General features: G+C 38.8%; 7 protein-coding genes across 8 annotated transcripts; 5 read left to right on the top strand and 2 right to left on the bottom strand.

The window, feature by feature from the left end:
• The first annotated feature begins 3,601 nt into the window (after window positions 1-3,601).
• LOC132202948 (uncharacterized) lies at window positions 3,602-5,137 on the top strand. The gene is made up of 2 exons (XM_059630306.1): window positions 3,602-4,199; window positions 4,257-5,137. The coding sequence occupies exons 1-2, from the start codon at window positions 3,738-3,740 to the stop codon at window positions 4,650-4,652; spliced, it is 858 nt and encodes a 285-aa protein (XP_059486289.1). The 5' UTR covers window positions 3,602-3,737; the 3' UTR covers window positions 4,653-5,137.
• A 259-nt stretch (window positions 5,138-5,396) lies between these two features.
• LOC132202947 (trypsin-2-like) lies at window positions 5,397-6,798 on the top strand. Its single transcript, XM_059630305.1, has 5 exons — window positions 5,397-5,715; window positions 5,789-5,880; window positions 5,940-6,087; window positions 6,149-6,430; window positions 6,483-6,798. The coding sequence occupies exons 1-5, from the start codon at window positions 5,545-5,547 to the stop codon at window positions 6,660-6,662; spliced, it is 873 nt and encodes a 290-aa protein (XP_059486288.1). The 5' UTR covers window positions 5,397-5,544; the 3' UTR covers window positions 6,663-6,798.
• Window positions 6,689-17,385, bottom strand: LOC132202944 (putative elongator complex protein 1). The gene is made up of 25 exons (XM_059630302.1): window positions 17,027-17,385; window positions 16,838-16,969; window positions 16,617-16,782; window positions 16,369-16,557; window positions 16,098-16,312; window positions 15,862-16,049; window positions 15,694-15,809; window positions 15,473-15,646; window positions 15,158-15,419; window positions 14,933-15,107; window positions 14,692-14,875; window positions 14,437-14,620; window positions 14,227-14,385; window positions 14,061-14,172; window positions 13,897-14,008; window positions 13,691-13,842; window positions 13,409-13,630; window positions 13,115-13,278; window positions 12,873-13,063; window positions 12,679-12,819; window positions 12,381-12,620; window positions 12,166-12,326; window positions 12,011-12,095; window positions 11,884-11,953; window positions 6,689-7,161 (listed from the first exon to the last, which is right to left on the bottom strand). The coding sequence occupies exons 1-24, from the start codon at window positions 17,177-17,179 to the stop codon at window positions 11,889-11,891; spliced, it is 3,942 nt and encodes a 1,313-aa protein (XP_059486285.1). The 5' UTR covers window positions 17,180-17,385; the 3' UTR covers window positions 6,689-7,161; window positions 11,884-11,888.
• On the top strand, window positions 6,907-12,313 carry LOC132202946 (angiopoietin-related protein 7-like). 2 transcript variants are annotated; one of them, XM_059630304.1, is made up of 10 exons: window positions 6,907-7,178; window positions 7,393-7,726; window positions 7,783-7,933; window positions 8,062-8,183; window positions 8,232-8,374; window positions 8,427-8,559; window positions 8,865-8,996; window positions 9,071-9,197; window positions 9,252-10,979; window positions 11,036-12,313. In XM_059630304.1, exons 1-9 carry the CDS (start codon window positions 6,966-6,968, stop codon window positions 9,487-9,489), a joined length of 1,593 nt encoding a protein of 530 aa, XP_059486287.1. In that variant the 5' UTR covers window positions 6,907-6,965; the 3' UTR covers window positions 9,490-10,979; window positions 11,036-12,313. The 2 variants fall into 2 exon arrangements, with proteins under 2 accessions (XP_059486287.1, XP_059486286.1); XM_059630303.1 differs by having other exon boundaries at window positions 7,393-7,732; window positions 11,036-12,312.
• LOC132203352 (probable maltase-glucoamylase 2) lies at window positions 10,599-11,749 on the top strand. The gene is made up of 2 exons (XM_059631068.1): window positions 10,599-10,979; window positions 11,036-11,749. Exons 1-2 carry the CDS (start codon window positions 10,599-10,601, stop codon window positions 11,747-11,749), a joined length of 1,095 nt encoding a protein of 364 aa, XP_059487051.1.
• Window positions 17,386-17,659: 274 nt separating the features above from the next.
• Window positions 17,660-20,945, bottom strand: LOC132203424 (basic helix-loop-helix transcription factor scleraxis-like). Its single transcript, XM_059631207.1, has 5 exons — window positions 20,785-20,945; window positions 19,730-19,878; window positions 18,345-18,475; window positions 18,093-18,196; window positions 17,660-18,040 (listed from the first exon to the last, which is right to left on the bottom strand). Exons 1-5 carry the CDS (start codon window positions 20,827-20,829, stop codon window positions 17,918-17,920), a joined length of 552 nt encoding a protein of 183 aa, XP_059487190.1. The 5' UTR covers window positions 20,830-20,945; the 3' UTR covers window positions 17,660-17,917.
• A 2,124-nt stretch (window positions 20,946-23,069) lies between these two features.
• Window positions 23,070-25,134, top strand: LOC132203363 (uncharacterized). The gene is made up of 3 exons (XM_059631081.1): window positions 23,070-23,295; window positions 23,769-24,220; window positions 24,279-25,134. The coding sequence occupies exons 1-3, from the start codon at window positions 23,078-23,080 to the stop codon at window positions 24,908-24,910; spliced, it is 1,302 nt and encodes a 433-aa protein (XP_059487064.1). The 5' UTR covers window positions 23,070-23,077; the 3' UTR covers window positions 24,911-25,134.
• The last annotated feature ends 32 nt before the right edge of the window (window positions 25,135-25,166 follow it).

Below are 25,166 nucleotides of genomic sequence, written 5' to 3'. Positions count from 1 at the left end.
GACGGCGGGCACGGTGTGATCTTGTGCGAGTCACGTGCGTTTTGACGTGACTCCTAAAGCAACCCTCCCTTTTGTATGCACATGTGGCCAAAAAGCGATCCAAATTTGGATCGGACACGAGAACAGATCAATTCTCGCTTAAATGCTAATCTGCCTCGGTCTGCAGCTATATTTGCAAACGCGTTCGCACTCGGTGTGTAAGTAGGCACGCTCAATTAATATTTGAGCAGCTACTGTAAAAGTACTTGCGTCAAAGATAACGACGCTTATTCTTGGGCACACACTTGCTTGGTCTATATCTCTTAATTAAAGTAGCTTTGCAATGTGCGATAATCACGCCGCGGATGAATAATGGAATATTATGTTAAGGAATGTTTCCTACCACGCACGCATTAGCGACTAATCACCTAACACTAATTCCCCTGCAAATTCAATTACCGCACGCTGCGATGCGCGTCGTTCGCGAGTACTCGCAATGTGCGCAATCTCAGCGTTGATTTCTATTTGCTTCCAGAATCTCAGAAGTTTGCTCTTTTCATTTGAAAGTCCCGTCAGGTAAAATTGGTTAGCGATTTATTTTCATATTTTAAAATAACTTAGATGTTAATTAATTTAAAAAAAATTAAATAATATAAAGATATTATTTTTCCCTTTTAGTGAAATGGCTAAAATTTACACATATCTACTTCAAATGAGACCGAAATATAAGAAAAATCTTATAATTTTGTTAGTTATAGACTTTTAAATTCTTTGGTTATTTATTTATGTTATGATTAATCCACAATCCCACAAAAGAGAAAAATAGAATTAATTTTAAACCAAATCATTTGCATTTTGTGCAACTTAAATTAATAATTAAGAGCAGAAGTTTTAATATAAACCTTGAAAATTTTTACAAAATCGTTTTTGTTTGTATGCGGTTTGTATGAATCGGAATCGATTGAAGAAAATAAAATTAATTTTAAATGTAAGCTATGAAAATTTGAAGTTTAAAATTGTGTCTTAAATTTTGATATTCATTATTATGATTCAATAAATTTCATAATCAATCTCATACTTTAAAAGACAAATTATTATTCTTATATAACTTAAATATTACGTAACTCAAGACAGGTTTTTATAAAAATAAATAACAAAATTAATGAATTTAAATTATTATTTACAATATTTAAAAATTGATTGATGAAGCAATTCGGAAATTTGATTCTCTCTGAAATTACGAAATAAAAATTTGCTGACGTGTTTACAATAATTATATGTGTGTTAACAATAATCAAAAGTGAGCAGCTTGCTCGCCACTATCGTGCGTTGGTGCAGTTATATGCGTTCGTGCAGGAGTTATATATGCGTTCGTCAGCGGCCGACGTCAGTGTAATTTCCAAAAGCTGCGGGTTCAATAAACAAAAAATGTGTCCGTGGGGAGTTGACAGCACTTGGATCGGTGCTTCTTTCTGCGTCAAGCCGCCTGACGCACTTGAACGTTTTCGTCGGACGGAAGAGTCCACGCTCGATTGTGAGCGCCCCGCAAGACAAATTACCCAAACATTTGCAAGTGTCGACATTTTTGAGAGCAAATAAATGCGGCCACTTGGCGCGCGGCCACTTTTGGCCGCGGTGACATCTTGAGCTGCTCCAGCTGCTCTTGTTGGGGCCAAGGATGCGCAAATTCGCTTCTGGGAATGCCTAACTGCCGCTAATGGGGTTTGTTGCTTTTGGCAGCGCTGCTCAATTTCGAACACGCGCCAAGATAATTTCCACTTTGGGACAAAAGTGTAAATTTTGAATAGCCACCAAATAAAATTCTAGGAAAAATTATTGTGGAAATTTTGCAAGAGTTTTGTTTGCGCCTGCTCCGCTTTTATTTTGAGGTCTCTACTTATTGGCCTGCTTTGAAGAAGATTATCTGCTTTCAGCGCAGCGGAGAAATTTTAATATTATCTATTAAGGGCACAGGTTTGGTCAATATTTGAAAGTGCAGTGTTTTTGTTTGCCAATGCAGTCGCACACGTATGCCACTGCGTACTTTCCACCCTTAATCTCTTCTGCTGTTTGCTTTTGCGCTGGAAATGTCTAGAATAAATGAAGCCGTTGATGTCCGTTGAAAGGTAAATAAGAAGTAACGAGAAAGGAAGTGATTTCACGATTTTTTCTTTTATTAAAATCTTGGATTTAATATATGATTAAACAAAAGTTTTCAGTTTTCATATTAAACATTAAATAAATGTTTATTAAAATGTTTTTTCTTTAAGGACTATTGTAAAAGAAACTGCACTAATTTTTGTATTGTTGATAATTTTTATGATATTGATTAATTTTTGTTTTATTAGTTTCTTTTGCTTTCTATTGAATGATTTTAAACTCGATTGCACATCAAAGGTTTAATTAAATTAACAACCTGATAAAAATATGTATTTTACAGACAAACTAAAAATAATAATAGATCCACTATAATCTACTCTATCAATTTTTTTAAGTAAGACATTATTTTATTTTATTTATTAATAATTTAATGTTTTTTCTTTATCTACATTTTGTACATTTCATTTAAGTCTTATAGGAAATAAAAATTATTTCAGCAAGTTATTTAATTTTTTTCACTCAACATTCCCCTGGAGCATTTTTACAAAATTAATGTAACAAGGTCACGTTTGCTCCGGACGACCTAATTTTGTGCAGTTCAGATTCAAACACTGCACGCAAGTTTGCATTATTCATATCACAAGAAATATCTCCAGCTGCATATTTATGGAGCACATGTGCGGCGTGTGCTCATTGCGGCGGACAATCTGCCATCGATCAAGTAAGCCGACCAACTAAAGCAGTCAAAGTCAAATTTTTCTATTAATACCCTGTTTAAAGTTTTCGGAGGGCAAGATCATGTCTCTCCGTGAGACTAAAAAAAGTCAATTGACAGTGGTTGCATTGCAGGACGCCAAGGTTAGTGGCAAAAAGTCCAGCGGTCCAATGAGCTTCTCTATGTTAGGTTTGTGCTTCAAAATTCAAAATAATTATGAGAAGTTTGAGAATGAATTTTTAGCTGAAAATTTTATTTCAAAGTAAATTAAATTTTTCCTGCTGGCTCTTCCTTTTTAGTGAATTGAGTGTAAGTGTGAGTTGATCAACCCGCACAGCAGTTGTATGAAATGATAATACTGTAGGCGCCGGATTTTAATTTCCTGACTGCGTTATTTACTAAAATCCACACCCAAAATAGATTATTTAAATGGCTTATTTTTTCAGATTGATAATTTTCTTCTCAAATATTGTTACTCTTTTTAGATGGATTAATATTAGGAAAGAAAATTATAACCTCACAAATTTAAATTAAATACAATTTATGTGTCGGATTCTTTGGTCATTCATAAAAGTGAATCAGACGTCATAAAATAATTAAAGTCTGCAAGGCGCTAATTTAATAAGGATTCTTACAGTGTTTAATAAGCCAATATCACTTTCAATACTGCCGCAATTATTGGTTATTATTATATGGCCAATGATTAAATTCATTTTATTGGTTTAATTCTACCATACTTAATATGTTAATCTTGCTTTACCCGTCGCTGTAGCAATTTGACCTTCTTCGTGTGCGTCAAAACCAAACTGTCGTGAGAAAGATAAGATTCAAGACATAATTCAAGAGTAATTATTACGGTCCATTACAGCCATTTCAGATGTGTATAAATTGCGCAAAACTTGCAATTTAACTGTCAGTTGAGAGAAAATTTTTACAAATAAGGATGAAGAGCCTTTTGATTGCGGTGACATTGTTGGTTGGTGTTAACAAAGTTAACGCAGAGCAGGGCGTCTTGGTCGACATGTCCTCAGGAGTACCGCCAGGCATCGAAACATCTTGCCATCCAACTTTCAATCCTGGAGAATGGAAGGTCGACGCAGCGTCTAATTACGAGACTCGAGAGAGCGGCGCGCTAGACGGACAAGTGCTAGTATCGCAGAGGGCAACAGAATCTTGCCTGCGGATGACCACAGCCATCATGATAAAGAGTGACTTTGCTTTCGTGATCAAATTCTTTGTGCCGCAAACAAACTTTGATCCTAGTGCTAGAAGAAAAATTCATATATTTTTAGTGACTGAGGATCAGTCGAGACCTTTCCCCGTCCCACAACTAGATATTGTACCAGGATGGCAGGAACTTTGGATTCCACTTCCCTATGGCGTTGATTTCACAAAGAAACACTCGGTGCGTAGCTCTTATAAATTAATTTTTAATTCTTTAATTAATCAAAATAAATTTTAGATCGAGATATTTTCACCCAGGAGAGGCGTTGATTATCTCGCGATCAGTTGGTTCAGCCTTTCCAAAGAAAACCTTGCGGCAACTATACCTTCAGCGACTCTTCCAGGCTCAACTTTGACCACAACCCCCAGCACCACTGTAAATAATGTAAACACAAACCCTCAAATCACAGATGCTACAACCACTACTTTGGCATCATTTATTTCTTCAACAACCACTACCACCACTTTCAATACTCAAACTTCAACCCCGCTAAATAACTCCACTACATTTCCGACAAGAACAACTGAAACTCCTGCAACTACAACAAAGCCGCCTATAAAGATGTGTAGGGCGACAACGAGTCAAACGAGACCCGGTGCCCCAAGAGACTCTTCAGCTTTAAAAAAACCATAACTAAATCATTTCAATGCAAATTTTTAATCTATGGCTTGCATTATTTTTCTTCAAAATCTTTGATTTTCTAACTGCTATGTAATATCCAAAAATAATTATGAAAAATTAGAAATCAATTTTTACTGCTACTGATCTTCAGCTAACCATCTTAGGACCTACTTATAGGTTGAAAATTTCTTGTTCTATTAGACGAGTGAGTCCTGAGATTAGCAAATTTTAAAACTAAAAAAAATTATCGTAGAACCTTTCTGGCTCTCCGTTCATTAAATTAATACTATTAGAGTTGTGCGCAGCCTGTTGGTGGCCTTAATTGTTCTCTACCCGCTCAACAGTCATGCAATGCGGCACGGTATGATATAATTCTGCAGGCGCGAGATTTGTTGTTGCTATTTTTTGTTGAAATTTCTCCTTAAAATTAATTTATTCACCTGTGATTCAATTAAAAAACTTGTTGCGTTAAAAAAATTGTTTTGCCATTATTCAGTAAATAAAAATGTTAATCTGGATATTTATAAAGAAAATTAAACAAATATTTTTTTCATTTAAAGTTGTAAAACAAAATCAAAAATTCATTAAACAATTTTTTGTTGCCAATTGATACTCATTGGGTTCTAATTTTTTGTATCTTAAAACAACTTCGTGAAATATTATAAAATATAAAACTGCAGCCATTTAATTAAATTTTTTTCAATTTTTTCCTTTTAAGCAAAACGAGTTATCTAACTACATATTTATGATCATCACATTCAATAACGCCTATGCCTCAGCTTCGAGATAATGCGACTCAAATTTACCAATGAAGAGTATTGTCAGCGCTTACACGTTGACAAAGGCGCGCAAGATAAGATGATTATCATCATCAGACTACAGTGGGCAGCAGACTGAACGAAAAATGAGGCTCGCCGTTTACAAGTTTTTTACATTATTTCTGCTAGTTGCCTTGGTCGGACAAATTGGAGCTGATCCAGGCAGGGATGACACCATTGTGTCCAGTCTTGACCAGCTCTTTCTAGGCGCCAACAGTCGCGACCAAAATGTCAGCATTGAGGATCATCCTTACCAGGTTAGCAATATTGTAGACGCCAAATGAAATTTATGATAAAAATTTTATGTTAATGGAATCAAATTAATTTTAGGTGTCCATTCAATTCAGCTTTTACGGTCACATCTGTGGAGGAGCCATTCTTTCCGAAAGATGGATCATCACCGCCGCCCGTTGCGTCTGGGAGTAATAAATTATCACCTTGGGTAGAACTAAGTAAAATTAAATATCAATTTATTACAAAGGAGGCCCGTCGAAAAATTTGTTGTAATGGCGGGCTCGGTAGCACTGGACGACACAACCACCAGTATACTGAATTCAGTGGAGAGGATTGTGATCCACCCTGAGTACGATGGCTCTAGACTCCCTCTGAAGGACATCGCTCTTCTCAGGGTTGATAACTTCAAACCCTAATAATTATGCTATTATTCTTTAACACATTTCAAATTTTTAGCTAGCAACCGATTTGCCCTTGGGCGAGCGAATCGCGGCAATTGATTTGCCGCCGCAGGACTTTCAGCCAGGTGTGCTCGGACTGACGTGCAATATGAGCGGGTGGGGCTCTGAAGAATACTTGAATGACATTCCACTTGACGTGAGGGTGCAGGAATACCAAACTTTTGGGTTCTTTCTCTGTAAAAACACATACTCGATTCTGAGCATCACCCTGCCAGAAGAGACTCAGTGCGTTGTAAACCCCCTGCCTTCAGTGATTAACGGCCCAACGCCGTGTACAGTGAGTTGTAATGCGCAATTTAAAAATAAAAATATAAAATTTTTATTAAAAGGGAGACTGGGGCAGTCCATTAATTTGTGACTCTGATGGGCCACTACTGCTTGGTATTAACTCGGGAGACCCTCCACCCTGTGGAATGGATATCAGCGGCGTTAGCTTGCCCTTTCTCTTTTCAAGGGTTAGCTTTTACACAGATTGGATTAAGTCAACAATCGAAAATACCCCCAAATAAGTCTACTTAGGCTGTGATAACCACAAAAAATAATTATATTTTTTGTTACATTTGTTTCCTGTTCTAATTTATTTGTAAATTTATACAAAGCAATAAAAAATATAATAAGTCAAACAAACAGCTGGCTGAAAAACGAACAACCAACAAGGCTTTCATTCTTTTACCAGACACCAGAAACAAATTACATAACCACCAGAGGAGCAAAAAATTAAAATAGAACACGTGTTTTGTGACTCATCGGAATTAGAGAAAGGATAAAAAACTGGCGCTCTCTTCCACTCAAGTGGTTCCAGTTGTCCCAAAATGAACCTCCAAAGTGGTTTTGTCTTTGCGGTGGCCGTGGCTTTGGGCGCTTTGGTGGCCGTTGAAGGCCGTGCAGAGAGCCCTAGTGGGCCCAAAACGGACTTCCGGTCGCTGGAGCCACAGAATTTGGTTGGACCTGGCGTGAGAAATGGAAGTCAAGTGGTTAGAGGATCGCCAACGCTAACTACGCCAACCCCTGAAATTAAACCAGACGTACGTGTGTAAATTTTTTATTCTGAAAGTGAAGATAAAAATTTAAAATTATTAATAACAATTTATTGTTTTTCTCAATAATATAATTATTTAATTCTAAATGGCCCGGAAATTTCAGTTTCAATGTGTATTTTAAATAAAAATAAAGATATAATGATTAATAAATAAAAATACAAAATACGGAAATTGAAAGTTATAGAAAATTTATTTCTAGTTGAATGACGAGTGCCTCCGGGGCAGTCGAGCCATGCTGGATGTGCTGACAACCCTTCAGCGAGTGAGCGAGCGTCTGACGGCAGTGCAAACTTTGGGCCAAGAGCAAGCCCGTCGTTTTGAAGCGCTCGACTATCGACTGACCCGTCTCGAAGTGCAAGAACAGGAAAGGGCCGAGTCTCTTCGCACAATGCTCTCGGACGCGTCCCGCAGCGCCCAGCAACTCACTTGGCAGGCTGGACAAATGAACTCGGCCCTGGAGACGCTGCGCCAGGGTCAGGACGAGCACAAACACGCTCTCAACGTGCTTGCAACCAACCCCCAGCCAAGCACAGGTCAGAGTAAGCGAAATGGAAATCTTTAAAGACTGCTTATAATTCAATTTTTGCAGATGCTGTCAAGGTGAAAGGAAGCGGCGAAATTCTGCAGAAGATACAAACGCTGTCAAACGCAGTACTTGGGACTAAGGCGTCAATGTCATCCCTTACTGAGAAAACTGCAGACCTTGTGAAGAATGTGACAACTCTGACGGGCCTTACCAGGTTTAAACAAAAGCTTAAAAGATTTGTTAGCAAATCTGATAATACATAATTAATCCTACTTTCAACCAAGATAAAAAATAAAAGATTTAAAAAAGGCTCAATCACATTTTTAATAATTTCAATTTCAGGAGTTTGCAAAGCGGCCAGACTAACTTGCTGACCCGCCAAGCTTTTGCTTCGACAGTCACCGAACTAAAACTTTTGAATACTGGTTCTGGAATCCAACATGCTCAGCAGCCCAAAACTTCAGGCAAATGAAAAAGATTCATGAAAAATTCTTTCTAACAATGAATTTTAGAAGACCCACTCCCGACTGACTGTGCAGAAATTAAGCAAGAGGGTCGCTTTAAAAGTTCAGGGATCTATCGGATTCAACCGGCAACTTCCCCGAGACCCTTTTTTGTTTTCTGTGAACTAGTTGACCGCGGAGGCGGATGGAACGTGAGTTATTTTACATAACGCAAATTTTATTACATCAACGTTTGCTAATCAGGTGATTCAAAATCGTTTCGAGGGTAGTGTTAACTTTTATCGCGAGTGGCTGGACTATAAACATGGATTTGGAAACATCGGCGGCGAGTTTTGGCTTGGCCTGGATAAAATGCACCAACTCACAAACGATAAGGAAATTTCTCTCTTGAAAAAATAATCAATCATATTTTCAAGTAATTGAGGTCGCTTAATCCATAGTCTTGTTATTTTACAACTTTAATCATCTGCAATTCCCGTATATAGTTGTGGCGTGGCCTGAGCAAAATTCACCAACTCACAAACAATAACGACATTTCTCTCTCAAAAATTATCGATCATGTTTTTCAAGCAATTGCATGACACTTAATCCCAAGTCTTGTTACTTTACAACCTAAATTATCTGAAATTCCCGTACATCAATTGCAAGAAGAACTTATCTTTTAATTGGAATTTGATCAGGTGAACGAGCTTGTCGTCGAACTGCAGGATTTTACCAATCAAAAGGCTTTTGCCCAGTATTCGGCATTTGCAGTTGGATCCGAGGTCGAGGGTTTCGCGCTCTCTTTCCTCGCCGGTTACGAAGGGGATGCAGGTCGTCAAATTTAATTTTGTTCCATTCAAGAACAAATATAAGTTATTATTATTTAAATAAATATTACAAATTAGGCGACTCACTAAGTTACCATGCCGGCATGAAGTTTTCAACGCGAGACGTGGACAACGACCAGTGGATGGACGGAAACTGCGCCGCCACTCATTCAGGCGCTTGGTGGTACAATGGGTGCGACACTAGGTTTGTACCCGTTACTTTATGACAGTCGAGAGCTAAAATTATTTGCGTTTCCAGTAATCTCAACGGAATGTACCTGAACGGCGAGTTACCAGAAGAGCACGAGTACAAGGGCATGTATTGGTATGACTGGCATGGGCCGTCCTACTCATTGATGAGCTCTAGAATCATGATCAGACCCAGAAAGGAGCCAATCGTTGTTAAAAAACCGCCAAATAACGCTACTGTCAGTATAAAGGAAGGCAAACGGCTGACTGACAAACAGAAGGCAGAGCCTGGACTCAGGGTTGCTTGACTTAAAAAAAAAGACGCAAATAATATTACTTTCTGCATATCATTTTATGATTTTAAGTGCGGGAATATGGTCTTCCAGTATTTGTTTACTGCGGCGGTTTTGGATTTTCAAAGCAAAAATTGCAATAACAATATTGTGGTGAAAAGAAGATAAGAAATTAATTGCCGAATGGTGGTAATAAAGTCTCAGAAAAGAATCGATTCGCTGCTTCTTTACAGCCATTCCCAAAGGGTTATGTCAGAGCTTTTTCTGTAATAAAAGTCATAAAAATCTATGATATCAACTGCCTTGAACTTGGACTCCTCCTACCGCTGAAGCAAAATGGCCCTTAGTTAATCCAGCATACATTCATCAAATTAATTAATAATTAAAACGTGATTAGCTAAGCAGCTGAGAATTACCATCGTACACTCTGGTCAAAACAAGTGGATTAAAATTTCTGGCACATGACATACTTTATTGCTTTTGGTCATGAAATTTATGAAATTTATTTCATCACCTTACAGGTACGCTGAAGAAATTTTGATTTGCGCGTGCGGCACAAGGAAATTGTTTTTATCAATTATCAGTTATAGGAAAACTATCAATCGGAAGGCGTAAATCTGATCTACATCTACGCTGCTATAAAGCGGGGATGACGTAAGAGACTATAGAGTAATCCCCTTTGATCTCACCAAAGCACTAATTTTCAATAGATAACAACGCAGTAATGATTAAATTTGCAATTTTTTGATTGAACGCAATTAACTTTATAGCACTTCTTGCTAAAGACATTGAGGAAAATTTTTAAGTGTAACAAAAATTTATTTGTGGGATTTTATTATTTAATTTTAATTGAGCTGCTGAAAATGGACAGCACTTTAAAGAATTGTGTTTCTTCAACATCCAAAAGTGCGTCATAACTAAACCGTCACAAAGATAAGAATCAGGCTAATCCGAAAGGAACAATTACAATCCACTCCGGGTTGATATAAATTGCTCCGAGAATCTACTGCGTCAGGCAGTTGATGAAATTTGTCCGCGCGAAAATGAAGCACCTGTATAGTCTTTTGGTTGCAGCAGTATTATGGACGCTTGGTGCAAACGCAGAGAATGGCGTTTTATTTGACATGTCCGCAGGAGTCCCTGCAGGGATCAAAACTAGCTGTAACTTGGTTAGCAACCCAGGAGTGTGGACAACCGACGACGCATCCAACCATCAGTCAACGGAGAATGGACAAGTACTGGTGTCGCAGCCAAGAATCCCCTCTTGCATGGGAATGTCAACAGCCATTGAAATGCAAAGCAACTTCACCATCCAAATTAAATTCTTAATTGTGCCTCTAGATAATTTCAATCAAAATGCAAGATCCAAAATTGTTGTCTACTTGGTAACAGAGGGCGGGCAGGAGCCACCGATTACTTTTGATCAATCAGCAATTGTGCCTGGCTGGCAGGAAGTGACAATTCAAGTTTCTAGCAGTGGACTTAAATTCCCAGGAAATTACATGGTGAGTTCACTTTTGAACGTTGAAAAGATTTGACTATTGACATAATTGTGTCGCAGGTTGAAATTGCATCACAGACTACACGTGTAGGTGTTGAATACACTGCGATTCAATGGTTCAGTGTTTCTGATGAAAAACTTACACCAACTACAACCCCTGCACCGACAACCACCCCTTCCTCTCCTCCTACAACCCTTCCAACCACCGCTCTCCCAACAACTACCACTTTGGCCCCTCCTACAACTACAACCCAGCAAACCACCCTTTCCCTAACGACATCAGCTCTTACAACTACAAATTTGGAAACCAGCCCTCTGCCAACCACAGCAACTCAAGCACCTACAACTACAACCCCTGAGCCAACTACCACTTCATCTCCTACAACCCAATCAACCTCTCCGCCTTTTGCAAATACAAAACCGACAATTCTTGAAACAACCCCTGTGAGCATAGTTTCTCCTCCAGTGACCACACCACCCCCTCCAGGATCGAGTGCTTCAAATAGAAACACTTTCCCAGAACTCTGGAGCTTGCTGCTTGGCATTGCGATCGGTATCACAGGAATGTGCATTGTATACTTTTCCACCCTTTGCTGTTGGTGGTTAATTGTGGCACTCAGGAAACCGCGCGAGGCTGTTAACGCCAAATTTGTGCTACCCAGACTGGAGGTTGTATCAACTTCAAGCCATAAAAGCATTACCGGCTCTTTCAGCTCGCAGACAAACGCAGACCCTTTTTGGCTAAAAAGTAAGCAGTGGTCGCATATTCCCTGATAATGATATATTTATGTCCTAATTCTGATTATAGTACAATGTGTAATAAGAAATGAGACTGATTATAATTATGTACGACTATTAAAAGCCTCACTATTTGTATCAATAAAATAAAAAAGGAAAAAGTGACTTACTTTTGTTACAACAAAATCTTCAAATTCCACGAAGAATGAGGCATCAAAGGCGGCAAGCAAAGATGTGGATCTGAGAGAGATTAACTTGAGTTTAAAGTACAAGTGATGACTGGTTAAATCCACTTACCCAATTCCGCAGCAGCTGTCAGCGCCAATGGGTTTATTTGGCTGAGGGCTGATAAAGAATTTGAGGTTCCCTCTGGACCAAGAGCCTGAGCAAATTAAAAGGATTTAAAAAAATTTTAATATAGATTTGTTAAATTATTTGTAATAATCACTTACAGCAAGTGCCGCAGCCCTGTTTTGTGCAAGTTCAGGAATCCAAATTACATTTTTTTTGCTCTCCATGTCCTTCAAAAGAGCTGAGAGCTTGCTCTGCAATTGCACAGCCAACGAGTCAACGTTGAGCTGTAGAAGCGCCACACAAAGACACTTGACTTCCTCTGCAATAAAATTTTCATTCGAATAGTCTCTAAATTATTTGCTCCAGATTTTACCTCTGTAAGTGTAGATTTTAGTGAATAGTTCATGAAGAGCTCGCACTAGTGCTAAATCCTCATAAGGACTGCCTTCTTTAAGGCTCAGCAGTTTTCTCTCGTGCTTCCTCTTGTTTTTGCTTGATCGATAGGTGCGTCCTGTGCCTCTTGAGGACATTCCACTACTCCTCGACTGTGTGGAGCCTCTAATGCTACTTGTGTCTGAGAACATGTCACATTCCGGTAGGTTGGCAAAATCATCTACAATTATATAGCAATTATATTGGTTTTTATAAATTTAATTATCTTGATAAAATACCTCCTTCCTCAATTTTCTTTGCTTTCTCGGACCTAACGACAACCAATCTATTTGTGTATTGAGTGACCTGCTCCTGAGCTGTTTCAACGTCACTGAGCATACAACTGTGATGGTTCATGATCTCGAACCGAAGTAACTCGTCTATATAAAAAGATCTTAAATTCGAGATTTGAAAGATGAGTTTTTCACTTTACCTGCTCCTTGGATGTCAGCAGAACTTTTGATTCTGCAGGCTTCATCCCAAGCTTTTGCCTTGCATAAGGAGATTAACCTCTCCTCTGGTTTCTTGACATAATCACCAAAAACGAGGGCAGAGTCAAGATACTGCTTCCGTTCTCGAAGGTCATGTGCCAGCTCTTCGTAAAACAAAGCTAGCTTGCTCTCGCTGAAAATTTCGAGTGAAGATAATGGATTGGGTGTTATTTCTTGTTGTTACCTCCAGCCTAGGTTTGGTAAAATTGGCATTATTCTCCTCCAGCAGCCAGCTTTTTTGAAAGCATCCACTGCTTCTGTGAGTGATAGGGCTCGTTGGAAAATAATACCAGCTTCTTCATAAAGCTGTTCAGATACTAATTGAGACCCGTATTCTTGGCAGATCCCCTAAAATAGATCAGAATTGTTTTTTATGATTTAAATTCAATTCAATTCGTTTATTCTCTCACAACAGGTCAAATATTATTTTGGGGGAAATATTGCATTAAAATTAAGCATTAAAGCCTTATTAACAAACCTGATAAAGACGGTGAGATGTATTAAATGTTTTAAGAGCTGCCGAGTGCAGTTTGTGGTCCAAAATGAATTTTCTGCACTCATCGTCATGCTCTGGTCCGCAGTCTTTCAAATGCGTTAATGCTGCTTCGTACTTTTTCAAGTGCTTGTCTATTGTAAATTTCCGATAAGCTGGCTCCAGCTTTCTAAGTTCATTCAAGAATGGAATGTATTCTTTAGGATCCTACAAAGCAGTGATTTTATTACTAAAACTTATTCAAAATAATAATAATAATAATTTTACTTTTTGAGACTTTTGGGCAACAAGCATGACCAGTTCAAAATCGTAGAGGCCAAGTGCGACATCAAAAAGCTCATAGACGTCAACAATGTAGAACAAATAGTTCAAAGCCTCATCACTCGAAACAGGGAGTTTTTTGCCAGATTGCTCCTCCACTTGATGTATTTTGTTAGAAAATTATTGCAAAACTATAGAAAGATAATGGATACTTTTAATCTTGTTGATGCACTGAAGAGCCGCACCAATGTTTGAAGACGTCTCTTTGATAAATGTTGTGATCACAGGCAGCACAAGACCGTCTTTGTCAACTTCTACCAAGTTCTGCAAAATTTCAATTGTATGAAAATAATTGTTATCTCTTCAAAGCTCTCACCTCTCTCATTTTTGTGCAAATGAAGTCTAGCTTGGTGGAGTTTGCTGGAAGTGCAAATTCTCTTTTGTTGGGGTAGTGTCCGGCATACATGCTTTCGGTAACATCCATTTCCCTGAAATTATTTTCTGCATAAATTAGAAATTTAATTTGTATTTTTTTAACTTACATCAAGTCTGCAAGAAAGAGACACAGCCAGTTTTGATTTTTTATCTGTTGAACAAACTCTTTGATGTTGCCAAGGAACAAGGCTGGATTGTGGTCATAAATCAGATTCAGGTTGATTCTTTGCTTCCTCATAATATCAAAAGCTTCAAAATACTTTTTGCTAAAAACAAAAATTAAGCCTGATCACATCACTTCTAAATTAGTCACGTACTTGTCCAGGAGTTTCTTGACAATGAAAATTGCAAGTGCCCTTGGTTGCACAGCTTCCAAGTTGCCTCTTGGCATTTGTAGCACAACTCTCGTATCATTAGCAACAGCAGCTACTAGAACTGCACCATGCTCAATTTGCCGCTCTGTTCCATCAATTCCGAGTTTGCTTCTCTTCAACAAAGATTCTAGAATACAAATAATTGTTGTATAAATTTGACATTTTGACTTGTTTTTTTTTTCTTATATCCAGCATTACCTATTCCATTTTTAGTCCGTGGAATGCAAAGGAGTTTATTTTCAGAAGTTGTAATGAGGATGAAATCCGAGTGAATGAAATAAGATGAACAATTCTTCATTACATCCACACTGTCCACATATAGCTGTCCGAGCAGACTTCTGCCAATCACATGAGTTTCACTTTCAACTTGAACAATGTTGAACTGCAAATGAGTAAAAATTGTGATAAAAAGCACTTCTAACTTTCAATTTTACTCTACCTGAACGCAAGAATAGAAATTCTTAAACTGAATTTGTGTATTGGTTGAAAATTCATCCAGCGTATTGCTTTCCAAGTTCCATAATTTTAGAGACTCGCTTTCTACGTTAACAACGACACCAATTCCAGGCAGAAAACTCACTCCTTTTACCAATCCTGGCGCATTTACCGCCGATCTATGACAAAATCATCAAAATATTTTTAAGTGTGTCTTAAATATTCTCACATTATTTTGGCCAAATCATTTTGAAGTTGAGCTTTGAGTAAAACACTGGAACTTTTCCCAGCGGGCGCAACACATACTAGCTCAGAAGAGGAAATCCACAACCAGTGATGAAAACTGCATGGGATATTTCCAAACTTCAAGGGATTCTCATTCCAGTCCAGCTGGTAGTAACCGCTCACACGAAGTTTTGAGCCAGACTCGGAAAAGCCGAGTCCATCATCTGTTAATGCAACACTTAGCGACTCGGATTTAAAATCAGGTCCTTAAAAATCAGAAATAACAAATTTTAGGTATAATAATGAAAGTTAGATTTACCATTTAAGGTGAAGACGGCAAGCTTGTTTTCACAGGTGACGATGCAGATGTCATTTGACGAATCAGTCAACTGAGAGAATGCAACGCAAGATACCGAATTTTGCAGCTTCAATGAATAACTGCACATTGGTGGTGGAACAACAGCCTCTCTCAAATTTGTCATTTTTACATTTCCTAATTATCAAAATCAATGCAAGTTAATTAACTGAAAAAAAACCTACCCCCATCAATAACAGCAACGCTGGCTAAATCACTTGGTTCAAAACCGCAACTGTGGTCCACTTCCCATTTCCAAACATACTCCACATAAACAGGGCCTTCCTGAACCACGTGCAAACTGAAATATGTTTTTATCAATGATCAATTAAAAAATAAAATAGCGATTGTACTTGTAAATAAGCTCCTTGTCCCAGGAGAAATTGAGGAGGCGCTTTTCTGCCGGAAAATTGAGGTTCTGCTTCAACTGCCAGTTGTAGTTCGATGATGCCCACAATTGCAAACACGATTTGCCGCTGTCCCGAAAGAAGCACCAAATGGCCAAAATTGTCGAGTCCAAGTTCCAACTTAGCTCCTTAATCTAATGGAGACATTTAAAAATGGACTTTAAATAATTTGAAATTATTACGATGACTTGGTTGGGTTGAAAAGGAAGTGTGAAATCACCGTGCCGAAGACCATTCTTTTCAAAGAATGCAACCACCTGTTTGTTAGGTAGGGTGATGGTTGAGGCGATTACACCTCCAGACAGCTTCCAGTCTAAACTTTGTTCCAAGCCAACTGTTGGTTCACTTGTGAACTGCAGAATTCCCTCACGGTTGAACATTCGAATCTGACGTGCTCCTTGGGAGAGAAATTAAAATTGAAAAAACATTACAAAAAATTATAATCGCAAGTACCTGTGGTATTTTTCAAGTAAGAAACTGCAAACAAGGCGCCGTCACCTCTCCATTTGATTCTCGGAGCCCTGTCGTCCATGTCACTTGCTGCCTTTTCCTCCACAACGACTTTAGTCTGAGCAGCTGCTTTGCCCTCCGAGCCGTGGAATTGTGTTTCTTTCTTGCCCCAACCAACATTGACAAATTGCTCTGCAAAATTATCAAAATTTAATTGACTCTGGATTATATATAAAATCATTAGCTTCTACTTTCACCAAAACCATCTTGATTCAGCTCCACTTCTTCACCCACTTGATCAAAGTCGGCAGACAGAATCATCAGCTTGTCGACTCCCGTGACTAGCACAACAAGGCTCTCGTCCGGGCTCCACTCCATTGCTTTAATCCCACTTTCAACTGATCCCACAAAACTGATCTGATTCAAAAATATATAAATTATTATTATAATCAATCAATTTATGATGGTGTACCTCGTCATTTTCAAGAGCAGCAACTTCCCCGACAGCAAGAGCCACAAAAAGCTTTTCCCATACAGACGTGTACCTGATTCCGACAACCTGGACGCTATCCTCTGGCACGTCCAACTCATACTTTCCAATAACCTGCAGAAACAGATACGATTTTTCATTGATATTTAAATTATTGTTCCTTGATCAAACCTTGTCGGAGTTCAAATCAACCTTGAAGATCGTTTTGCCGTGCAAGAGAAATAGCACAGGAGCACCGCCGTCCGACTTTACGCAAAACCAGGGGCTACTCGGCAGCTCTGGGCTTTCAAAAGCCCGCACCAAACGCAGCCTCAGGTTTTTCATCGCTGCGACTTCCCAAACAAACTTTCTCGTGAACAGTCAAGATGCTGGAGAATTTTCACACGCAATTAGAGTTTCAAATCCGGCAGCTACGATACCCAGTTGAAGTAAAAATTCAGAATGAAAAATGCATCTGGAAAATTTCAACTCTTTAGAAGAAAAACAAGTTCATCCAGATCAAAACAAACACACGTGTTGTGATTTGTGAAGTGAAGGCGAACTTCGGCTACCAACACAACCAACACTGTACCAACCAAACTAAATTGAAAAATGTCAAGTCGCTGGATCGCGCTGATAGATTTATAGATTACAATCAATTAAAATGCAGTCAGAAATTTAATTCGCAAATACTCGACAAAAGATATAACGCTATAAAGCTTAATAAAGACGAGAAAGTGAACCTAAAATAACAATAATAAATCTTTTAAAATAATTTTCCTGGAAAAAATAAATAAAAAGAAAAACGAAATTTTACCACTAAAATTAAGATTTTATTGCTTGCACACTGTTTGAAGAAATAGAAGGAAACTTATTCATATATTATGCAGTTTAATTCAGTACATAATTAAATTTATTGAAATTTTTCTTCAAATATCCGTTTTTTTTTTTTTTTTTAATATTTTAACAACAAAATTTTAGTAACTATAACGAATCAATTATTTACAAATTTATGGTCTCATTGTCAAACCAGAAAAAGGCACGTGGGAACTACTTTTTATAAAATTAAGTCTTTTGAGCTTATTAGTAATCAATATCAGCTCCGTTGACCCAAACGTTTTGCGCTTCTTCATAGTGTTCGTTCTCAGAAAGCTGGTTTTGCTCAGCTGGAAGGTCTGGTGAATAACACTGCCGCGCCGCTTTGCTCTAAAAAATAAAATTTGTTTCATGATAGTGACAATTTTCTTTGTCAACATACAGCTCGTTTGAGGTTGGCCAGGCAGAAAGTGCAGACAGTGCGTTCTTGCGCTGGATTATTGTTGCCCTGCCCACCACGCAGAAGACATGGGTGCTCTTCCCTCCCTAAAAATAAAAAAGATCTAATTATTGTAATATTATTTTTAAATTATATTTTATGAATTTAAATGTTCAAGAGGAGAAAGAAAGAAAAATCTTCATGCATAGAATTTAAAATAGAAATAATAATAATAAAAAAATAATGTTTAAGTACCATAAACCAGGGTGGTGTCGAGGTGCGCAATGTAACTGCAAGCGAGTCTGAGAATTTCAATTTTGCTGAGCTTCCGATTTGCTGGTTCCGTTGGAATAAGGGTGCGCAATGTGCTCATGGCACTGTTCACGCTGTAAATCAAATATCAAAATATAGTTAAAGAAATAATTTCATAAAATTTAACACACATAATTAATAAAATAAATAAGCAAAGCATAAATTATCATAAAAATTTAATTTAGTAAAAGCTTTGTAATCTAAATTAAAAATTTAATTTTATGCTTCATTTTTTGGCGTCTTTTTAGGCAAGGATTACACGTGTTTTGCATCATGGTCTGCATGTCAGCTTCGCTCGCCAGACAACAAGGCGCGTCTTGAACCATTTGAAAAAGTCATAATTGAATGAAAGGAGCCAACCGAGTGACTCATTCGGCAAAAACTTAATTCACTTATATTTCGGGACTTCACGCTCAACATGTGTCCGTTATCTAGACGCGCGATTTTTTTTTATTTTTTCACTACGCGTAATTAGACAAATACTGTTAAAAACAATGAATAACGCGGAAATATTGAATACAATCATTTTTGCAGATCCAAGTTCGAGCATAAATATTTGCGGAACAATATTTTCATTTCTACAATAAACATATATTTTTTAGTGCAATCAAAGCTTTGGAACAGACAATCATAGGGCAAATTTATCGCCAAAGCCAAACATCCGCCCCCCGAAATTGAGCCGCAAACTTTCCATCTTTCATCTTTTGCCTCCCTGCTTGGCAGATGCGGAGGGTAAACGACCCTTTTTTCTTTGAGAGATAATAGACGGGAAGAGAAATGGTCTTGGGGCTGGTTTGCATCACACATGCGGACACAACACGCGTGGGAGGGTGCGCTCGAGGCGGCGGATAATTTTCGTACACGGCCAGAGCAATCACAACATATGGTCACCAAACACACAAACCCAATGTGAAGCCCGACGCATTCATAGAAAGGAAAAAAAACACACACAAGAACCTTTTTACACTGACAACTCTCCAACTGAATTTACCGGAATTTACTTAGGGCCGAAATTCTAAATTCTTGATGAATACGAGTTGTGAATTATCTTATATGCTGTGCAAGGTTCTCAATTTCTTGCATTAAAAATTAAAACATATGAAACAACAAGGATTTGGAATTTTGTACAGAATCAAATTTAAAATTGTGCAGAGAAAAAAAATGTGATATTTATAATCAAATGAGACAAAAAGTTTCTTCAATAGAATGGTAAGTATGCAAACTGCAGCGCATGGCTGGCCGACGGCACTGCATACCAAGTAAGGGTGTGAGTAATAATTTAAACAATGAGGGTTAAAATGAAGATTTTCAAAAATAATTAGTGTTACCTGTGTGTTCTCATTCTCTCCCTGATGTTGGCGTCCGTCCTAAACTCACTCGTCTCGAGTCCGTCGTCAAAATAATGCCGAATAGACTGACGCAAGATTTTGCTGTTGGCCGCTTTGTTCGGTTTCAGTTTGCGCGCGTGACCTGGAACCTGAAAAATTCATCTTACATAAATTCATTTAAAAAAAATTAAAATGACACCTCAAAAATTTGATTAAATAATAAAATAAAATGACAATAAATTTAATTTAATAATTTTGCAGTCCCCCACCCTTAAGAAATTTCACGATTATAATAAAAAAAAATATCTTTATTGTTAATTAAAAGCAATTAAAATTTTTACTACGACAGACCGTTGGAAAATGTATAATAAGATTATCACTTTGTCTGCATTTGAAGCAGAATAGCTGAGCCTTTTTGTCGCTCTCACGCTATTAATATTCTAATGGCACTATAGCTAGGAAATTAATCCGTAACACGGTTTTGTTGTGCTTTGAAATTCAAATCGGCGCCTGATAACTAGAGTTGCGCGGCGCGTGCTGCCGTACTGCAATTTGCATGCCAAACGAATCTACAACAACTTGGTTGCTCTTTTCGCTCCAACCGGCCCCGCACCGCATGCTATCGCGGAAAACAAAAAATTCTAGAATACAAAATCGGCCAGCAGGAATATTTTTTCCGCAGTGCCAATCTTTTAATGGCGCACGTGCCTGCTGAAAAGTTGACGTCAGAAGTGTTGCTGACACCGACTCTATTTTTCAAAAACGCAAATAGGACGCGAGGCATTAGTAATTCAAATTGCATTTGGTGCCCTATTCTAATCGCACAAAGTCTATTTGAAAGTCATGGGAGAAATCTTTCTTTCTACGCGTCTAAATAAACGTGGCATTAATTTCATAACAAAGGAATTTTTTGAATTTTTAAGTTATTTTTCTCTCAAACTTTTCTTTCTTAATGAGTGGCAAAACTTTCAAATTGAATGAAAAACGTTAAAAACTATAAATAAATTGCTATAAGTATTTCAGTATTTTCAATTAATATTTTCAAAACGTTTAACCTTTTTTGGAAGTCTTTCGGCGTCAAGAAGTTCACTGTGCAGCATTTTTGAGAAGTCTCGTGTGACTCAAGTGGCTGTTGTGTGTCTTGGTGCGGGGGTGCAGTCTGGAGGAGCGGTGCTCTCGGTCTGCGAGTCCACCCGCTCAAGAAAACAGAGCCTGGCACACACATTTTTTTCTTTCCGCCGCCGAGAAGGAGGAGCTTGCTCGTTTTCGTTTCTCTCTAATTTGCCACAACAGCGGAACAAAAATGTTAAAATGCAAAGCACTGCGTAAAAATTCCAAATCACACTGAACTAAATTAAGCGTGCAAGCGAAATTTGATTAGGATCAGCAGCCGAAAGTCAGCGGGGCTGCACGCAACCCGCTAATTAATTAATTCGCCTCGCCCGGTTTTAGCACCGAGCGCACTGTGTGTGTTTTTGCGTGACCTTTGAAAATACAAACCATACGAACAATGCGCGATTGATAATTCTATGGAGTAATCAGCGAAAGAAGCGGAGAAAATCGTTTGCGCCAGAGTTTTTCCTTAAACTTGACTCAATTTTTTGTTCTTTCGCCTCACGCGCATTACAGTAACAAGTTTTGTTTTTAGGCTTTTCGAGCGGCTTATGCTCATTTCCAGTGTTTGTTTTCTGGTGGAGAAACAGTGCGGGGCCACGCTGACATGTATCTGTTCTCACGCTGACGTTTTTCGGGGAGGAAATTGCCATCAGCGTGAGGCGACATTATGACTTTATATGGCCAACACATTGCACGCACACACAGAGCAAATAAAACGCAAACACAGCCGCACTCGCTGTTCCACCAGACTCGCTCAGCGTGGTCCAAAAAATCATAAAAAAAGTCCTCTTATGGGGCGAAATGGAGAAATCAAGTCTTTGAAGCAACCTTCAGAAAAATATTTCCCATGGAAAAACTATTAAAATTTTTTAAATTCATTACCTTTTATTTGCATTTCAATAAATACTTAAAACCTTAATTTTTACTGTGTAAAATCAATCAAAAACTTTTGAAAAACCTTTTTTAAACTGACGAAGGAAAAAGCTAGATATTATTTTAATAAAAAAATTCAAGCAGTTGACAAAAACAAATTTTTTCAACTTTTTTTTTTACCAAAAACGAGTTAATAAAAAAAAATTAAATAACGAAAAATTACCTTTTTAAGAATGCTGCCGTTTTTTAATTATTAATAAGCTTTATTAATTTTGGTTTATATAACTACTGTATTTCCTTCTCTCGACTTTTTTAACATTACAAATAAAGAAATTAAAGTGAAAAATCTCCGGAAGAATGATGTTCAAGGGCAATTTTCGGTGTTTGCACAACAACAAGATAAATGAGGCGCGAAGTCTATTTTAAGTAGAAGGAAATTAGTTTCCAGCTCGTTCGCTCTCTCTCGCGTGAAAAGAAACTAATAGAGAAATGGGATAAACGCTTCCACATGTGGAATATTTGTCAGCGCGCGGTCGACTTCTTTCAGCTGAGCAGCCAAAATCTAGAGGGTGCACAGCTCAATGTGCGACAACACATGCATCTTTTTTGACGCACTTGAATGAAAAGGAACACGTGTTATCAAGTTGCACCATATAACTGTAAAAAATGCATCTCTAGAGTTATTGAAAACAATGATTTAATATCACAGACGGACTTAAAAAAGATAGTGACTTGTACATATAATAGTGAATAAGAAGTTGCAAATTTTGATCTTGTATGAAATAATAGCCAGAAATTACTCCAGTCTACTGATCTTTTAAATATTATGTAATATACCTTCATTTAACATCCATACATAAAGATAAAGGGGTATCAAATTTGATTTTGATTTGATTTTATTAATTGAAAATGAATTTAATGAAATTTTAATCATAATTTTATTTTGGCCAAAAATCATTTTTTTCCTCAACAATTATTTCAAATTAAAAAATTCATCTTGAATTGTGTTTCTTCTTTTTGCCATTTTACTTACAGCACTTATTAGCTATTCTGTCCTAGATTTCGTTCCGTTCGAGTGCTTCGGAAAGTAAAAAGAGTCGCAAATCGAGTTACTCAACAAAAATCGCACGCACCAGCTCCTTATAGACGAGAAAATCGGCCCGACTTAATAATTCCTTGTTTCCCTGCTTTCAGCAGAGACAATGCGCGCGGCGTCGCACATCGCCGCGTCAAATTGACGTGAAAGGTCGCGCGCCGCCCGCGCGTCCATATGCGACCCTATCTAATCAAAAAGGTGGTCGCAGGTTTAAATAGTGCGACCACTGAGTTGGAAGGCATCATTCGCCGACACCAAGCAGCATGAGCAGCATCAGGGTACTCGCAGGTCTGCTGGCGCTTGCCGCCCTAGTGGCCGCCGATCCCTCAGGATTTGGTGGTCTCGGCTTCAAGAAGGGCTACCAGGACGGATACGAAGAGCAATTTGGAAATGCCAACAAGTACCAGGGCGGTGCTGGTGGCGAGTTTGACAAGGCGTTCTTTGAAAAGGGTGGTCAGCAGGCGGAAAAAGGCTACAAAGGGTAAGCATTCATTTAAAAACTAATTATTTATTTAAAAAATATTAATTAAAGAAAAGCTGCCATTTCTCTAATTTAAAAAAAATGTTTCACTGGTATTAAAATTAAAAAAGTAAAAAAACCTGGACAAAATTAAATTTTAAATATTAAAGGCGATTAAAGTGTTAAAAATAAATATTCAGTAATCAATTTCATTTTAATATCTCTTCACAGAAGCTTATAGAAAAGGACAATAAACTATTTCATGCCTATGACAATTTTATTAACACTAGTGGCACGCTGCAGAGCTAAATGCAAAAAGCACCAATTCGCCTCGCTCTCTTTGGTGCTCTAGGTCAATTATTGTGTTTTTCCGCAGCGCCAATAATAGGCAAGGTCTTTGCGTTTCCGCACGAGCAATTCGTATAGCAAATAAAATATAAGGAATTTTCACGGCATTTTATTTTTTTAATTTTTATTTATTTCTTTATTTGCAGACTGAGCGGATACGACCGCAACGTTGGCGCCAAACTGGACAGCAAACAGGAGCAGGGCTTTTACGGAGACACAAACGGCGCCAGCAAGAAGTACGACGAAGGACGACAGTACGGCGGCGGCTCCAACTACAAGGCCGGCGGCCAGCAGGCGGCCGGACTTAACAACAAGGGCAGCCACAAGAAGGGCTTCAAAAAGGAGGGCTTTGAGAACTCGCACCACAAGGAGGAGAGCGGCAAGAGCACCACTTTCTACGACGAGTCGCACGACGGCGGCGAGCACTTCTCCAACAAGGGCCACGAGGAGTTCTTTGGCAACCAGAAGGGTGAGAAACTCGGAGGCGGATACCAAAACTCTGGACTGCAGGGCTCCAAGGTCGGCAAGGAGGGTCACTACAACAACGGGCACAACTTCGAAGACCAGAAGGGCCACAAGGGACAGCTCGGACAGGAAGGTGAGACATTTTTATATTTAAAAAAAAAATCAACAAGATTATTTTGTATCTGTTTAAGGTTACTCTGGCAGCCAAGTTGGCTTTGGTAACACTGGAGGTTACAACAAGGACAACAAATTTGGCACTCAAGCTGGATTTGGAGGCCAGTCCAAGCACGGCGTTGGCTACACCGCAGGGAACACCGTCGGAGGAGGCTATGGAGGCGCTGGACCTGGCTACGGAGCTGCAGGCCTGGGCTATGGAGGAGCAGGACTAGGATATGCCGGAGGCGCCGGTCTTGGTTACGGAGGGGCCGGTTTGGGCTACCAAAACGTGGGAGGTGCTAACTTGGGCTACGGAGGAATCGGTGGTGCCGCTGGAGGTTTGGGTTACGGAGGAATTGGCGGCGCTGCCGGAGGCCTGGGTTATGGTGCTGCTGGAATCGGGGGCATCGGAGGTGCCGCCGGAGGATTGAGCCTCAGAGGAGGCGCTGGACTCGGCTATGGGGGTGGTTTAGGAGTTGGCCGGGCTGGGGGTCTCGGGGGTAACTACGGACTGGGATTGGGCATTGGTAGATTCGGGGGCGGCGTGGGTTCAGGCGCCGGTTACGGGGGCGGACTGGGATTTGGAGCAGGTAAATTGGGAGGACTGGGTTACGGGGGCGGCCAGTTGACAGGCGCTGGATATGGAGTGAGCAGTTATGGCAAATAATCTGTCAATCGCCTATTCAAACTCAAGCACTGCTGCACTTGCAAAGGAGTGACGTTAGAGACTGTTGGGTATTTTGATTGATGGGTTGAGGGATGGTTGAAGATTAATTTTTTACTGCACAAAACGGCACCAATCAAAGTTGCTAGAAGCGCGAGCTGTGTTCGCTAAGGCGCCTTTTGTACCATTTTTGTACATTCTGCTGCAAATAAATTTGATTTTTAAAAATACAATTCTTTTTTATTTCTGGAGTTTCAAG

The sequence above is a fragment of the Neocloeon triangulifer genome, unplaced genomic scaffold (assembly GCF_031216515.1).
Source record: "Neocloeon triangulifer isolate White Clay Creek 2 clone unplaced genomic scaffold, ASM3121651v1 ptg000017l, whole genome shotgun sequence".
NCBI lineage: Eukaryota > Metazoa > Arthropoda > Insecta > Ephemeroptera > Baetidae > Neocloeon > Neocloeon triangulifer.
This window is presented reverse-complemented; position numbering and strand designations above follow the sequence as displayed.

Bases quoted from the DNA above. Each gene is read 5' to 3' on its own strand.
- LOC132202948 (XM_059630306.1), top strand. From the start codon at position 3,738: ATGAAGAGCCTTTTGATTGCGGTGACATTGTTGGTTGGTGTTAACAAA. The intron at 4,200-4,256 runs GTGCGTAGCTCT...AATAAATTTTAG, and splicing joins ATTTCACAAAGAAACACTCG to ATCGAGATATTTTCACCCAG.
- LOC132202947 (XM_059630305.1), top strand. From the start codon at position 5,545: ATGAGGCTCGCCGTTTACAAGTTTTTTACATTATTTCTGCTAGTTGCC. The intron at 5,881-5,939 runs GTAATAAATTAT...TTTATTACAAAG, and splicing joins GCCGCCCGTTGCGTCTGGGA to GAGGCCCGTCGAAAAATTTG. The intron at 6,431-6,482 runs GTGAGTTGTAAT...TTTTATTAAAAG, and splicing joins ACGGCCCAACGCCGTGTACA to GGAGACTGGGGCAGTCCATT.
- LOC132202946 (XM_059630303.1), top strand. From the start codon at position 6,966: ATGAACCTCCAAAGTGGTTTTGTCTTTGCGGTGGCCGTGGCTTTGGGC. The intron at 7,179-7,392 runs GTACGTGTGTAA...ATTTATTTCTAG, and splicing joins CCCCTGAAATTAAACCAGAC to TTGAATGACGAGTGCCTCCG. The intron at 8,560-8,864 runs AAATTTCTCTCT...AATTTGATCAGG, and splicing joins CCAACTCACAAACGATAAGG to TGAACGAGCTTGTCGTCGAA.
- LOC132203352 (XM_059631068.1), top strand. From the start codon at position 10,599: ATGTCCGCAGGAGTCCCTGCAGGGATCAAAACTAGCTGTAACTTGGTT. The intron at 10,980-11,035 runs GTGAGTTCACTT...ATTGTGTCGCAG, and splicing joins AATTCCCAGGAAATTACATG to GTTGAAATTGCATCACAGAC.
- LOC132202944 (XM_059630302.1), bottom strand. From the start codon at position 17,179: ATGAAAAACCTGAGGCTGCGTTTGGTGCGGGCTTTTGAAAGCCCAGAG. The intron at 16,970-17,026 runs GTTTGATCAAGG...CTGTTTCTGCAG, and splicing joins TTGATTTGAACTCCGACAAG to GTTATTGGAAAGTATGAGTT. The intron at 15,810-15,861 runs GTACAATCGCTA...AACATATTTCAG, and splicing joins GACAAGGAGCTTATTTACAA to TTTGCACGTGGTTCAGGAAG.
- LOC132203424 (XM_059631207.1), bottom strand. From the start codon at position 20,829: ATGCTGCACAGTGAACTTCTTGACGCCGAAAGACTTCCAAAAAAG. The intron at 18,476-19,729 runs GTAACACTAATT...TTTGATTTACAG, and splicing joins GAGAGAATGAGAACACACAG to CGTGAACAGTGCCATGAGCA. The intron at 18,197-18,344 runs GTACTTAAACAT...TTTTATTTTTAG, and splicing joins CGACACCACCCTGGTTTATG to GGAGGGAAGAGCACCCATGT.
- LOC132203363 (XM_059631081.1), top strand. From the start codon at position 23,078: ATGAGCAGCATCAGGGTACTCGCAGGTCTGCTGGCGCTTGCCGCCCTA. The intron at 23,296-23,768 runs GTAAGCATTCAT...CTTTATTTGCAG, and splicing joins GCGGAAAAAGGCTACAAAGG to ACTGAGCGGATACGACCGCA. The intron at 24,221-24,278 runs GTGAGACATTTT...TATCTGTTTAAG, and splicing joins GGGACAGCTCGGACAGGAAG to GTTACTCTGGCAGCCAAGTT.